Source organism: Marmota monax, unplaced genomic scaffold (assembly GCF_021218885.2).
Source record: "Marmota monax isolate L192 unplaced genomic scaffold, Marmota_monax_Labrador192_F-V1.1 WCK01_AAM20220418_F8-fsc00107, whole genome shotgun sequence".
Taxonomy (NCBI): Eukaryota; Metazoa; Chordata; class Mammalia; order Rodentia; family Sciuridae; genus Marmota; species Marmota monax.
The window spans coordinates 5,130,251-5,146,379 of record NW_026693761.1 but is presented as its reverse complement, the minus strand read 5'-3'; the positions used below and the strand labels follow the sequence as shown (position 1 = coordinate 5,146,379).

The 16,129-nt window shown below is 37.2% G+C and overlaps 1 protein-coding gene and 1 gene segment (V, D, J or C); both read left to right on the top strand.

Moving 5' to 3' along the window:
* The window catches only part of LOC124103944 (T-cell receptor gamma chain C region C7.5-like), a 92,583-nt gene that overhangs the window by 74,533 nt on the left and 1,921 nt on the right, over nucleotides 1-16,129 (top strand). Inside the window, 3 exon segments of the C gene segment in view lie at nucleotides 9,598-9,640; nucleotides 13,270-13,599; nucleotides 15,299-15,340. Of these exon segments, the coding sequence occupies nucleotides 9,598-9,640; nucleotides 13,270-13,599; nucleotides 15,299-15,340 (415 nt within the window).
* LOC124103926 (testis-expressed protein 38-like) lies at nucleotides 2,151-3,276 on the top strand. Its single transcript, XM_046460600.1, has 2 exons — nucleotides 2,151-2,187; nucleotides 2,702-3,276. Exons 1-2 carry the CDS (start codon nucleotides 2,151-2,153, stop codon nucleotides 3,274-3,276), a joined length of 612 nt encoding a protein of 203 aa, XP_046316556.1.

Below are 16,129 nucleotides of genomic sequence, written 5' to 3'. Positions count from 1 at the left end.
TAAAAAATTTAAGGAGTGATCATCTGTGAAAGGATGGATCATTTTAACTTCTTGATAATTTACTAGTATTTGTGCATTTTAACAAAAATCTTCTACTGAATATAAAAATAATAATAGTTTAACAACATATTGTTTTTCTACAGTTTAAAATTGCTATGTCATACTTTGAATATACACTTTAAAGACTTTTCTGGAGTCTTTCTGCTCTATTTATCTATCTCATTCTTCTTACATCCTTACCACATTATGTCAGTAGCTCTGCTATTACCATTAGTATCTACCATGCTAAATGTCTACAACTAGGTTTTAGTCACAGTCTCATGTTTATGCATCCTTTAAGAATATATAATATGCCCTATTTTTAATATAACCTAGAATAAAAAATAAAATTTTATGGTGAATTTGATTAGAATTGTAGTCATTTACATATAAATTTAGTAGGTATAGTCTTCAGTATTACTGTACTTTTTATCTTCTTGAATTTGCCTTTCCATTTATTAAGGTTTTATTGTGGGTCTTTGGTAAAACTTCACTCAGTGCTGTTAATAGATTTCTCACATTTTTTGTATAAATGTAATAACAAATTTTAAAATTAACTCCTTTTCCATTTTATTAAATTTTTCATGGCTCTAGAAATACAGACAATGTTTGAGGCTTCTGATAATTCTTCTTATGATCTTATAATAAGGGAAAAACAGGGCAAAGGGATTGAATGGTCTATGTCACCATTCACACATTTACTCAAGGTGCAAAGTATAAATAACAGCTCCAAATAATAAAAATAATGAGATTGTTGGTTTCAAAGAAAATCTTTATAACCAATGAATCAATCAACCAGTCATTCAAAGTTTAAAAACACTTTACAAGTCTTGGAATAAGCAGCCAATGAAGTGTAAAGTATCTGCTCACTGATAAAAATAAATACATTTATGTATAACATTTAAAAACCCCACTTTCTGAACATAATTTTTATCCAGTTCTCTTGTTCTAATTGGGCTGGTAGTTGTGAGCTGAGTGGGGACAAAACGTAATCCTGTTCCAGGTTAGGGATGGGGAGAAGGGGATGGAAAATATGTTGATTTTAAAATAAGCCTCAGTGGCAGAGCATCAGGTTAATTTTTTCAGTTTAATTTATACTTATCTGAACTTTAGCTGTTCATGGTAGGTGAGTGGTATTATTTAAAAGGGCATCACTTTTATACCAGTTCAAATAGAGCAGATTTCTAAAAATAATATATTAAACCTGTAGAACACTATATTTTCCACTTTATACAAATTTATAGTTGTTGAAATCAATTTGATTCCTGTCCCTGGGACCAATTTGTTTCAAATTCATCTGCTTCAGAGTTCTAGAAATTGGGGAATCAACTGAAAGAACTATTTGTATCAGAGTTGGGGAGCTGACCACCTGGGAGGATAAGGAGGTGTTTGGTGGTGGAAATGTGGTGAGCGACACTCCTGAGTGAAGCAGCAGTCTGAGCCAAAGTTTAGAGGGGAATAAGCAGGGTCTGTGGGAATCTGGCATGCCCAGGGCTGAAAGGTATATGACGGGTGGGGAGGGAGACGGAGCTGGAAAGAGAAGCAGATCACATACAGGGGAGATCCCACAGGACCTAATGATGCCCAAAAAACACTTGTTGAAGAAACAAAACAGAGATGGTAGGAGCCAAAGGAGGAGGTTTGGACCACATGGTTCTTCTAAGCCATTGTGTTCCCTGACAACTAAGTAAGACACTTCTCGAGGGTAGGGATGTCCAGTGCACACTGTCCTCCCTGCCCCACTCCCCACTGGAAAATGGCTCCCTAACAACTGAAAACACAAGTAGAAGCTCCTGAGGGAGTAAGGACCCTTTCCTGGGGGCTTCCTGTGAGTTCACCACACAAAGTTGGGAACAGACAATTCTATGGTGGACCAGTCTTTCATGGAAGACAACATGCTCATGAGATGTCATAAGATGGAGTCCCTTATTCCATCAACTGCCAACCACTCTACAAGCACCAGCCCAAGCATTCCTGAGGCTCAGAACCCGGTGATCTCATCTTTAGAGAACAATGGGACTGGGACCTTCTGGGGACTCCCATTGGTGGGCAGAGTAGTGGGTGAGTTCACTCTTTGCAGAGCTATAGTCCTGGTAACCAGAGTGAACTTTATGGATTCACGAAAGGAGGACCTGGGCCTCCCTGGCCGTAAGTACACCCAGACCTTTTGAGTGTGAGCGACAAACTTTCAGGGAAGACCCTTTGCATGGATGGGGTGGTGGCTGCCTGAATGGAATGCTATTTAGTTAAGAGACAGACTCCTCTAGGAAACTAAGGACTCCTTGAAGGCAGAGACCATGTTCTGCCCAAGCAGAAAAGATACAATTGAGGTCCTTGCCCTTAGTGAGGCTTCTCGGTCTGAATGACTGCATGGGTCCTGGACTGGGAGCCAGAAGGCCTGTCTTGAGTCTGGGCAGGTCTGGCCACTCTACACCTAGTGTTCCTTATCTGAAAAAGGCTAATGGGGTCTCTTATGTGCCCTGCAAATATAGCTTTGACTGAATCAGGAAATTATTAGGCATGTCTTTGAGAAGGGTGGGAAGGAATGAGAGGAAGAATGAGCCAAATCCAGGAGAGCAATGAGAAACAGTTCAGGTCCCAAGTTAGAGCTGTCAGTCAGCTTGTCTCTTTTCTTTTCTTTTTTTTTTTTTTACTGCCTCAGCATGGGTCCCATGGTACTTCGGGTTTTTGGGGCTCTGCACCGTGATAACTGGTGGCTGCATGCTCTTACTCCACTGGAGGAAGAACCTGCGGAGGAGACAGCGTGCCCAGCAGTGGGTGGAGGTGATGAAAGCTGCCACCTTCAGTTATAGTCCACTGCTCTACTGGGTCAACAAACGACGCAGATATGGCATGACGGTGGCCATCAGAATAGACCCTCCCTGGGCTGTTGCCTATACTGATATTCAACTCGAAATTCCGGATCTTCCATCAGAGCCGCACCCCCGTGAAGACAGGCGTCATGCCTTCAGAGGCAGCAGCCCCGAGGCAGAAGACCCTGTTCCCCTCCAACCTGCTCTGGTGGTCCCACAGCAGCCCTCACCTAAGGGGATGCCAGAGCGCCAGACCCCATCGCCCTTCCCGATTGTCTTTCCAGATATCCCCTCTGCCCCTCGCCTCAGCACCCTGAACTTTCCTCACATGCTGTCCCACCGGGCCTCCTACCCCTTTCTCAAGGCTCCTGAAAGGCAAGTCCACTTCTATTCCCTTTCTGCACTGGCCCAAGGGATGAACTGACCCAATGTATAGACTTTTACTTCAGGGTCGAAGCCTACTGTCACTGAAAGTGAAAGCTTCAGGGGCCAGGTATTAGAAAAAGGAGTCAAAGTCAAGCCTGTGATCCTGATACACAGGTCATAACCCATATAGATGTTACATAGTAAAGTTTTTTTGAAAAATCAGAATCATTTGCGTCTCATTTACCAGTAAGAAGGCAACGTCCTTCCCCAGTGTGATGGTGGCACAAGTCTCACCAATACAATGGGAACTGGAGGCTGGCTCTGAAGAGACACATTGAGCCAATACTTGTGGATGAACTCAATTTCCTCCATCAAGTATTCAATGTGTTCAAGACCCTGGGCTAGGTCCCCAAAGGCACTGCTCTTCTGCAGGATGGGAAGTAAAATTGCCACAAGAGTAACGGTTGTCAATGGCACATGGCTACAGCAGTCCGCAGTGGCTATGCCACTGGCCAAGCAAGTCATCATGAGGTCAGTGAACCACACCACACTATCTGCTGACTGGGTGATATCTATGATGTATCGATTCTTAGCTGGTTTTTCTCTACATTATTTCTAACAGAACAACACTGCAAAATGGTTATTATGATTTTTCTTTTACTGATGAGGAGACAGCTTCCAAGGTTTCTTTTTTGTTGTTATTTTCTCTGAGCCTCTTCTCCCATGTACATCTGCCTGGCATTACAGTTCCTGCTCTTCCACCCCATGGTATCCCTTCCCTAATCACATCTTCTTAAAACATCCTTGGTGAATGAATGCTTCACTGTGTGTGGAGTGTCATCAGCTTGGCCTGCAGATTTGCTTACTGGAAGGGCTGGTGGTAACCGCCTAATATTATATGGAGTAACACATCCAAAGCATGTAACTTAAGATATCCATGGCTGCACAAAAGTTGAGTCCCCTGTCATTCTTCTACATGGGAATATTAATAATTTTTATACTTTCTGGATAAGGTCCAAAAAGGAGACACAAAGATAATTATGTGATATTTGCCCCAGTTTAAAGATAAGAAAACATGATCTGTCCCCAAAATTTTTCCCATTTACTCTAAAAAATGAGCAAAACCACTTACCATATTTCATCTAAACTTTAAATGTACATGGCCCTGAGAGAAGTGCCTGTTTTTGCCTATTTTGTGGTGTGTGGTGTGTGTGATTGTGATTCTCAGAAGTTAGTAAACATGTAGCCAATCCCCCGACCCCTGTGTGGCCTGAAGGGCTTAGATCCAGCAACTGCAAAGAAAGCCTGATTCGTATCTATATGACCTCTAGCAATGTATTTTAAGCCATTTTTATTTTTTAAAGTTAAGTGGAACCATTTGTTCCTTGTGTAAACATGATCTTATATTGTATCTCAAAATACAAAACAGGACTAAGCAGATCTTCTCTGGAAGAACAGGGGCAGAGGTTCACTTCTCCCTCACCTTGGCCTCTCTTCACCTTGCCCCCTTCAACTCTGCAGAGACCTTAAGCCCCTGACATATAGTCTTCACTTCTTCCCATCCAAGACTCTAATTATGAAGGTAGATTCTAGAACATGAATTTGTGCCAATGACCAGTTAGCCCCTGCTTTCAAAGGAGGAGAGAAGCCATAAACATAAATCAAAGAAGATTTGCTTTCTCTTAAGAATGAAGGGAGTGGGGGGAAGCTTTGTAACACACAGTGACAAAAAAATGTTTTATTCATATAAATTAAAATGGCTATCACTGATATGAAATGAAGCTCAAACTGAGTTTAAAAAAAAAAACTTGAATTCACCCCGTAAAATGAAACAAAATTGCTTATATGTGACCAAAATAGCTCCACTAGAACAAAAGTAGATTTGCATTACTTCATATGAGAATACAAGTTAGGTTAGGTTCATGTAACAAAAATTACATGCTCTGTAAAATCTCAGAATACCCAAATGTGTTCTGGTTTGGATATGATAGAAACAAAATCTAGTTGGTGTTGGTAAGCAAGCCAATGAGATGCACAGCAATCAAAAAGCTGTCAATAAAAACTACTTGACAGGCCACTGATCCCATAGGAGTCAAAATTCTCCACTGTGACCAGCAGCACCAGCACAGGGGGGTGGAGGGGTTATGTGCAGCAATGCAAAGAAAGGAAACTGCTGTAGAATGCAAAACAGCCAGCAGCAGAGGAAGGGTGTCCACTCCTCAGCTTTGTTGCCTCAGACCCATTCTTGGGTGCCAGGTACATTGCAGCATCTTGAAGCCAGGCACTTTATTCCTCTGGGAATTCTACAAGACCTGTTGCCTCTCTAAATAATGGAGAGGCTCTTTAAGTAAACATTATGATGCCAGATTATATATATATACATATAATCAGAAAGCAATGCTTTGGGAAACTAAAGAAAGAAGAAGTAGGAGCTGCCACACAGAATAGCTAAAGGATTGCAAATGAAATCCAAACTCAGATCACTACCCAATCTTTCTCAGAGAGCTGAGGATGTGGCAGTTGATGCTTGACTATAGCTCAACACAAGGACTAGGCTGGGTAAGTGAGGACCCCATACAGATATAAATCCCACATTCACAGTAAGTAATTGGTTTCTGGGGCTTCTAAGCTGGTCTTCTTAACAAGAACAAAGGAAGTTGAGATAAGGACCTGTGTCTGGAGACATGACAGTTTCTCTGGCAGAATGACAAGGGATCACAGGCCTGAGTGCAGAATGGGTGCATGTGGCAATGACCCAGGGATTCCATTCCTAGGCATATATTGGGGAAAGAAAACATATCTACAAAACCCTGCACAATAATATTCACAGCAGAATTATTCCTAATAGTCCCAATGTGGAACAAATCAAAAAACTCATGAATGGATAAATAAAATGGGCTATGTCCATACAATGGAATATTACTCAGCCAAAAAAGAAATGAAGTACTGCTACATGCTACAACATAAACAGACCAGGACAACATTACACTACAAGAAGCATACCCAAGGCCACATATTATGATTTTGTTCATAGGAAATATCCCAAACCCAGCATCACTCCAAAAAGACACTCCAGTCCCATTAATCATCACTCTCACTGTCTTCTTCTACCAGCCCCCAGTAACTACTAATCTACCTTTCATCTCTATGGATTTGCCTATTTTGAACAGTTCTTATAAATTATATAAGATGTGACCCATTGTGTCACAGTACAGGAACAAAATAGTGGCTCCATAAATATTTGCTGAACCAGTGAAGAAGCAGTATAGAAAGAAAGAATATATGGTCTAGGAAAAGGTCACACAATTTTAGAGGTAGGAGAAATGTCATCTAGTCCAAATATCTAATTTTGTAGGTGAGGAAATCTAGATCCCCCAAAATCCTGGACTGACCCCCGGATAGTCAGACATAGAGTGACAGAAGTGAGAATTAGAACACAAAAGGTTTGATTTACAATGTAGGAGTTTTTGTAGACTAACTCCTCAAAATAAAAGTTCCCTTTTTCTTTCACTTCATCTAATATGATGCAGTGATCAGTACCTCCTTAGGTGTAGGGCTTCCTTACTTGCTTGTGTCTAAACATGGTTGAGACTTTTTCTCGTGTTTTAGGATGAATTTGTTCCAAGAAAAAGACCCTAATCATTTCTCAATATAACCAGGCCCTTTCAACCTCTAGTATTTGGTTACTACTATTGTTTCTCCCTTTGAACAGGTGTTTTGTGGAGATCTCCTACTAATTGGGCTGGTAGTTGTGAGCTGCTGTGAATGGGCTGTTGTCCACCATATTCATCCCTCATCCTTGTGGGCAGAAGCCATGTCTGCTCACAGAACTTAGGCCAGGACAGCGTGGGCCTAGAGTGGCATGGAGGTCATCAGAGCCTGTGTTTCTTTGTCCTAATACCTGGACACTGATTCTGGTAATTCTTTTTTTGCCTGCTCTGAGATGAACTATCTCCCAGAGGCTTCTTCTTTTTTTAAAAACATATTGTTGACTTGGGATTTTTTTCCCTCAATTTTACTTTAAATAAGGAATCTATAATTTCATGGGAAATAGAATTTGACAATTTTACTCTCTTACTCCAGGAAAGATAAGAAGTCATCATAGAAATTATCTTATCTATCAGACCTTGCCCTGATAATGATCATGATGTCAAATGGTAACTGTGGCTATGTTGAAAATGGAGACTTTGGTTCACATTTATCAAATGGGTCTGCACATTTGCATTTTTAGTTACCAAAGAACTTCCTCCTTTTAGAAATATATTTCCAAATTGCTAACAAAGAGGCCTTGGTGTCTATGAGAGCAGAAGGCCTGTTCCTTTGATGCAATCTCTGAACAGTTTCAACACAACTGAACACCTGGTTGAAAACAGACTTAGTTCTCAGAACACTTATCCTGATAACTTAGAAAAAAATAGCTGGTTGACCAGTTGGCCCAGCTCTCTTCTTCTCCTGCCCTTAAATTTACCATTTCCCTTTGTCACTTTCCCATAATGACTATCTGAGTTGGAAACAGATAACTTATGAAGTCAATATATGATGAAATTTCCATTTTAACAGATAACACAAAGTCTGTAATTAAGGGCTTTCAAAAGACGTCAGAAGATCAAATTTCCAGGACAAAGTTGTTAAACTGTTGATCATATCATGAAGCTTAAGAATAGGCTGAGATTTTTGTAGAAACTGTGAGCATTGTGATGACAAAGATTGAATCAAGATATTTGCAGAAGGAACTAACCTCATAGTTAACTCCCCCTGGTAAGTAACAGTTTTCTATTTTTATCCTAGTATGAAAAATGGACCTAAGCTTTGTAGAAAAATTAACTTACCATCAACCTTCTCTGACCCTGCCTCAGAACATGAACAGAAATTTAACAGGTATTGGGTACTGGATATGGCAACCAAACTACTTTGTAACTGGTTTCTTCCCTTTCCCATTAGGAAGCTGACTGAAATTCTACATTCAGTACTATGCCTATATATAACAAATAATAACAGGCTAGAAATTAACAGGTTCTGAAGACCATGTATATAGCCTATTGTTATCAATTTTTGCTTTAAATACTTTTTAAATAGAAGATCTTTTAATTGAGAATTCTCAAATGGAATTTTATTAGTTACCTCTTCTCTATATTTTGAGGTATGAGTGAAGTTTTGTCCAGATAACTTGCAAAATATCTGTTGTTAGTTTTGATCTCATGCAATATAACAGTGAAAAAATACTTTGAGTAAAGAGCTATATAATATCAATGAATCCTCTTCTTATTGCTCTAACTCCTTAGAAGGTGAACTGAAAATAGTTCAAAACTGCTACTCTTATATTACCTGGAGAAGCATAAATTATTACAACCTGAAATTACACAAATTATTTCAGCCCAAGATCTAGTAAAACGTTCTTCATGATTTTACAATCTCATTTGCTCATTTATTTACTCAGAAAATATTTATCGAAACCAGTTTTTGTGTTTTGTTTTTATAAAGGCTTTTTTAAATAGTGTGTCATGGATTGCAATGTAATCAAAGTGTTTGGTGCTGGCACAAAGCTCATCATTTCAGGTTACATTTTCTTTCGATTCTGCACTGTTAAGTAGGGAGTGGAACCAGGGATGCAGGTGCTGCAGGCTCAGGGTGGTGCTGATCAGAGTTCTTGGAATTGCTCCTAGTTTGTTCACTTATCATAGTATGGCCTCTGGAGTGGTCTGGAGACTTGGTCCAGGTCCAGAGAGGCAGGTCCCTGATCTGGCATGGGAGACATTAACAAGGAATTCAGAGTGACTGTGGATCCCTGAGGGATGGAGGCTTAAAACTTTATGCATAAAGGTAAAAGAAAACTGTAGTGGAACACATGATTTTTTAGTAATTTATTTTAAAAGCACACCGAATTTTCAAATACAACATTTTTGTTATAAAATTAGAAAAGGATATCAATGCATGAGTCCTTTAGGAGTAATGGGAAGTATGGGGTGTATATGCCCTACAATATCTATTTGGAAATGGCCCTTAAATTGTCATGTTGGAGCACACAGTCATAGAAAACAAATTACTGATGATAATGATGATGATGATGATAGTAACCTCTTGTGTCACTGTAGTGGTTTTAATCAAATTGGTTTTTCATCTCATTCCATTTTGGTCTCATTTCCTTTCTGGTAACAATACTGAATGGATTTCCACTTTCATCATTGTTTCCAGTTAAATAAAGCACAAAAAACTTTAAAGTTATTTTATTTTCTCAGCCACAGAACTTGTTTTGAGCAAACTAAAAAAGGATCAAAACACTGCTCTCAAGAGAATTCCAGGGCATCATGTGGCCACAGGAATTTGAAGAGCACAACCTAGTCTAACATTTTTGATATGGCTAAAATCACTGTGGTAATTGGATGAGAAAGTCTTCAGTGGTGGAACTAAGCTTGTTGTCACAGGTGGGTATCAGAAGTATACAACATTTCCAAGGTAATATAAGGAAAACTAGGAAAGAAACTATTGCAATAATAGTTTTAGGGGAAAAAAGTGGAATGTAAAGGAGATTTTATGGAGAACTCTTAGGAGAGATTTTAATTGAATCCTTATACTGAAGGAGAACATAGACAATGTTGTGCAAATGCTATGAGATTAGTTTTGTGTACATGTGAACTTTTAAAAGGGCTTATATGTAATATATAGAATAGTATCATTAAGGTGTTTGACTCTGAGGCAAAGTTAATTATTACAGGTAAATTTGTGATAGACTCAAAAGAGAAGACACATTTCCTTTTATTAAGGTCAAGCATGGGGCAGACTTGGAGCTCTTTTTCCACCACTTACTGCTTAGTGAACATGGGAAATTGTTCTTTGGCCTGTTTCCTTCTCCATAAATGGTACAACAATATGAACCCAGCAAAATTAAATGAGAATAGCATGAAATAATGTGAATGAAGTTCTTGGCATATTGTTGAATACATAATAGGTGTCCAAGAAATATTCTTCCAATTAAAATGTGAAGGGAATGTTATATCCACTGTGCAGAGCTATTTCCAATAAATAAAATTTACAATAGATTGTCAAAAGGATTTATATATTTTTAAATATTTAATTTATAAATATATTTATATAAAATATATTTATATATTTATAAATATTTAAATATTTATATATTTATATATATTTTGATTCATGAAAATGAAAGGCTAACATCCACTCACACAAAAAATTTAATGTGGAGGTACTTGATTCTATTTAGCAGGCATCCTTTTGCAAGAAAATCTACACTAAAATGTGTTTTACAAAACATTTAATTCTTAACCTTAATTAATAATAAAATCTGTAGACAATAAGACTAGTCTTTTGCCTATATCAGATCTTTAAATTCATACAGAAAGTGATCAGGATATAAAATCAACTAAATATAGTTGGAAATATTATAAATCTTAAATGAAAAGGTAAATATGAAATAGCTATTACTATTTAATGAAAGAAGACACAAAAATAGAGAACAATTAAATAAAACTTCATAAGCAGATTTGAAATATAATACTTTAAATATAAATTGTGATTGATATTTGATCAATTTATATGGAATTCATATTATTATATCTTAAGTTATAAGCAACTTGGGTAATTTAACTCAAATATATTGATTGATTATTTAATTTAACTCAAAATATGTTGTTTGATTGCTCAAAGGGATAAATGTAAATTAATTGGACAGATTTATTATTTTTTTTAAAAGAGAGAGAATTTTTAATATTTATTTTTCAGTTTTTGGTGGACACAACATATTTATTTTATTTTTATGTGGTGTTGAGGATCGAACCCAGCACCCCATGCATGCCAGGCGAGCGCGTTACCGCTTCAGCTACATCCCCAGCCCCAAGATTTATTAATTTTTAAAATACCTGAAATAAACAGTAGCCATTCTATTAGCTGTGCAAATAAAATAGAATGACTGCCATGGTAAGCATCATACAAAATTTTGAGCAAGAAAAAAACCCACTTTTAATATGTACATTTAATAGTAAAATTTTAAAAGACTATGCAATTTGAGGATCCAGAATGCAGATACTAATCATATTATAAAGAAGTACACTACTTGATGCTTAGGTATGTATTATGTAGAGAAAATGATGGAATTTCTAGGTTATTTTTATCCTAAAGAGAGTGAAACCTAAAGAATCTAGCTAAGAAAAGGAAACAAAAAGTAGTGAATGGTGAGTTATAGTACAGAAAATTTTCAAGTTCATCATTTTTCAATTTCTTTAAAGTAATGAAACAGAAGTATTCCCATGAAGAAAAGCAAGTTTCTAAGATGAAAATTAGACTTGTCAATATATAGAATAAAAAATAAAAGTATAGTATTACAAAAATTTTACCTTTTAAAACCTTTTATTGGAGAATACACACTATCTAAGTATGTGCATTAAAAACAAGATTCATAAAATTAAGCACATTATGACCTAATTTTTAGGCCAAAAACTATTAACATATTAACATTATATGCTTACTGATTTTGTATTAAAAAAAAAACAAAAAACAGGATCTCAGCTGCAACAGGCAGAAATCAAGAATATTTTTTTCCTTTTCTTTTCAAATGAAAAACCCAGTTCTCCTTTTCTTAAGAAATTATGTTGAATTATTATAATAACTTCAAAGTAGCTAAAACATAATAAGTTGGTGAAGTATTTGATTTTCTACTGGAAATCAAATTAGATAGGGTTCCAACACATATAATTTAAGTCATTAGTTTAATATGTGTCTAACCAGTGAACATTCGAGGTGAGATAGCTTTGTAAACACATGATGCTTCATTTTGTTGGTATTATGGTTGTGAGAAACTTTAGAACCTTAACTTTCAACCTTACATCAATTATAAATACATTTTATTCAGCAGGTTAAGATGAAGAGAAAAACTGAGTTCCAAAACAGTTAAGTTACATATAGATTGGAACAAATTTGGGGAGAGGCAATGATATTCAAACGTTGATATGGAGATATGTATAGAACATCTCGGTAGACTCAAACGAATATAAAAATACCCCACTGGTGTAATCCTAGTGATACTTGAATTTCAAGTGAAATTACAAAATGAAATGTGCTTTTGGTGAATATTTTCTAAAGCCAAAAAAAAATTATGATAAGTGCATTAGTTGATAAGATTAACTTCACCAGAGTATTTCTGAAAATAATCAATATGAATTTAATAAAGTTGTGGAAATGCTACTATTTTGCTTGCAAATTCAAGGCACCAAATAATTTGGAGGTGCAACTTTAACTATTACCTGCCCCAAAACTTTGGAGTAGTTCAGATGTGACAATGAGATGTTAAATCAAGTTAGAAATTGATTAGGAGAACCTCAGAAATGTCAGAATAGGTCTCAGTATCCTCATTTGAATCTCAGACATCAACTTGATTGTTAAGTTTACATGGCAGTAGATTCCTGTTAAAGCAAGTGACTGCGTATTATTACAAAACAATTGAAAAATCTACTTCCTGACACTGATTTGTAGAAGAAATAAGATAAATAGTGTGCATTCTAGAGTCAGCTAAATAAAAAATGGGTTGCACAGAATTGCAGAGTATGAGACTGTGAGCTACTTGGCCAGAGAGCAGAAGTGACAAAGGATGGGCAAAGGAAGCACTTTAGAAGGTCACTAAAGTGACCTGATTTCCTTCTCTTCCCTCTTATCCCTGGCAATATTCTCTACTATGAGAAAAGCAAGGAGAGTTAAATAATACTACTTCTAATAAATAATAATAATAATAAATCAGTGGGATTTCATGAGTTTTGAAAGCCTTGGTTAGGAACAGTTAAAAGTCATCCCCTTCTTAGCACATGGAGAAAGGACAAAGGCCAGATTTGCCTTCAGATTTGCAGAGCCACCTAACCTCTTGAACCTCTCTCCACAACTTCCAATAAGAACAATAGAAAGTACTTTGCAACCTATGCGGGAATGAAAGACCATCTTGGGCACTAATTCAATGTCGTCTTATTCTCATGCACTAGGTTTTTCCAAACTATGTAACGTTTCTGTTTCTCTAGTAATTTTTTTTATTGATATTCCATTTTCTCCACAGATAAAAGCTCTGACACAGACATTTCCCCCAAGCCCACGATTTTTCTTCCTTCAGTTGTTGAAATAGACCTCCATAAGGCCGGGACCCATCTTTGTGTTCTTGAGAATTTTTTCCCTGATGTCATTAAGGTATACTGGGAAGAGAAGTATGGTGAAAGGATTCTGGAATCCCAGGAGGGAGACACCACAAAGACTGATGACACATACATGAAGATGAGCTGGCTAACTGTGACTGGAGAGTCAATGTATAAAGAGCACAGGTGTATCATCAAACACGAGAATAATAAAGGAGGGGTTGATCAAGAGATTCTCTTTCCTGCGATAAATAAAGGTACGTGTATTTAAATGTACATATAACCTCCTTGAAAACTTCCATTTTCTTTTCTTATTTTTGAAATTGGGTCTCCTTATGTTGCCTAGGTGAACCTCAAAATCACAGTTCTCCTGTCTCAGCTTCACATATCCCTTGGATAACAGTTGCTTGCTACTGCTCCAGAAAACATATTAGATGAAGAGTATCCTACCCTTTTAGGATGTAGTAGTGAACAAGGATGTAAATCCTTCTTAAATGCCTTTGTAGAAAATGGAAGCCTAAATGGCCTACTGTTTTTCTGTTCATTTAAAATGGTATTCACTTTGGAGAAAAAAAAAAGTTGAAAATTTTTCTTCATCTTTCTTGGCCTCAGTTTCATCATTTCAAAGATTCAGATCACATGATATTCTGTAGATTTTTTTTTTTTTTAATGAATTAGGTCAAACAACAGGGCTCAGTGTGTAGCTCCACGATAGAGGGCTTGTCTGACACATGCAAGGCCTTGGGTTCCATCCCCAGCATTGGAAAAAGAAAGGAAAAAAGAAAAAGAAAGAAAGAAGGAAAGAAATAACATATATTAAAGCACCTAGCAACTTACCCATGATAAATACTAAAGAAAAGTTCCTACTTTTGATAAGTTAGCAAAATAGGAGTAGTTATGTCTCTTCCAGGAATGTTCTCTCAAGCAAACAAAGTCATCAACTTCCATCTTGTTATACACAAAGTTTAACCTGCACAGAATGACAAAATTTTCTGACAAGAGCCAGGGCATGGTTCAACAAAACAGAATCACCTTGGCTGTTGAGTTCCATGAAGGCCTTGGGTTTTTCTGGTTTTTATTTCATATATCATCATTACACAAAATTTCATCATTAAAGATTGGGTGAGGCTAACATGCACAAAAATGCTTGTATTCTGTATAATGAATATATTTCTCACCATTGGTAAACACAGGTCAAAAAATATTTCCTGTACTTCTAGCATATGCCAGGCCTGAACGGCATCCATCTAGGAGAAGAGAGAATCCTCTTTTCCTAATCACTTGGGGTCATACATGAGTTAGGCACAGTTCCTAAAGGAATTCCTTTGATGCAGTGAGGTACATTTCCACACAGCTAAGCAGGGGGCTGAATCTGCAGGGTCCTGATGGCAGTTCAGTGACAGTGCATCATAGTCCTGAGTGTTAAACAGAAGTCCAAATGCCCCAAAGTGGCCATAAGGACTTGTTCTTGTTCTATTCCTTGTGGCTATAAGCCCTTTTCCACCAATAGAACAAGTACAAAATAGAACATATGAAGACCTTTGCCATTCAAGACCCAGATTTCTTAAGTGAGGCTTTGTCTTCTGTACTCTTAGTTTCTGCAGTGATCCATGTGGTTTGAATAGTTGGATTGGGAAAATGCATGATTTGGAGTAAAATTTTAAAAAAACCATAGCTGCTTTTTGTTGCAGGTGATCTCAGACATTTATCATAACAGTGGTTAAAAATGTATCCTTTATAAGCAGAAACATAAAATATAAATAATATCTACTGAATTATAATTATAGAGTGAGACCAATTATTTCTGTAATAGGGGGGCTTAGATTTTTAATGCCGACCTGTCTCTGGGTGGACTCGTTGTATATATTTATTTATGTACATATTTAAATAGCACATACACTCATGCTGTCAAATATCTGCCATGAATAATTGACCAGTACTTGCTCTGGTTTTTAGCACGTGTCAACAAGACTGAAGCTTGCTTTAAAGATAAATATGGTAAGTTTTTGTGTATGTTTGCCTGCATGTCAAGCTTTAGCACTTTTCTCCTTCTTTATCATCTTCACTTTTGAACAGCCCTGGTATAAGGTGGGAAACCAGAATGGCTGCCTGCTGTAGAATAGACTGAGTGATCTGTTAAATTAATGCCTCACTTCTTAGGCATCGTATTAACACAGAGAATTATTGATTTGCATAGGAGATGACTGTGATTGGAGGATACAATGATATGTTTGAAATATTTCAACAAAGGAACTTCTTTCATTCACCTGTCTATCATTTCAAATGACTTGGGAAAACGTGATATCAGGTTGATTCTAGATTTGTTTCAGAGTTCAACCTAGTTACTAACAAGTTGAACTAGTGCCTACATAAGGATCTTTGACAGAAGACCTTGGATTGTGTCCTCTGTGCATTTTCTTGTTTACTCCTCATCATACAGATATTAGTGGTACAGTAGTTTTCTCTGTTTTACTGATGAGGGTGATGAGCTAAAATTGATTGAGTCCCTTGCACATGCCACACAACCAGACCTTGGGTTTCAACTCAGGCCTTCAAATGAAGAGTTACTCAGTTCTCTATTCTTCCTTGAAGATAGAGTCACAGAGCAAGAAGTTCCAAAGCCTGGGTCCTGAGGCAGAATGGATACATGGTGGGGTGGGAAGTGCATGGGCCTCAGAGTACCACAGACTGGTCCGTTCCTCGTTCTCAGGGCAATCAGTTGTATCCACATGGGTGAGTAATTTCTATTTGTAAAACTCTGCCAATGACGAATACTTATACTAAATC

What these genes read in the sequence shown, in the direction of transcription:
- LOC124103926 (XM_046460600.1), top strand. Translation starts at nt 2,151, where the DNA reads ATGGATTCACGAAAGGAGGACCTGGGCCTCCCTGGCC. An exon ending in GGACCTGGGCCTCCCTGGCC is followed by an intron (nt 2,188 to 2,701) that starts GTAAGTACACCC and finishes TTACTGCCTCAG; the next exon opens with CATGGGTCCCATGGTACTTC.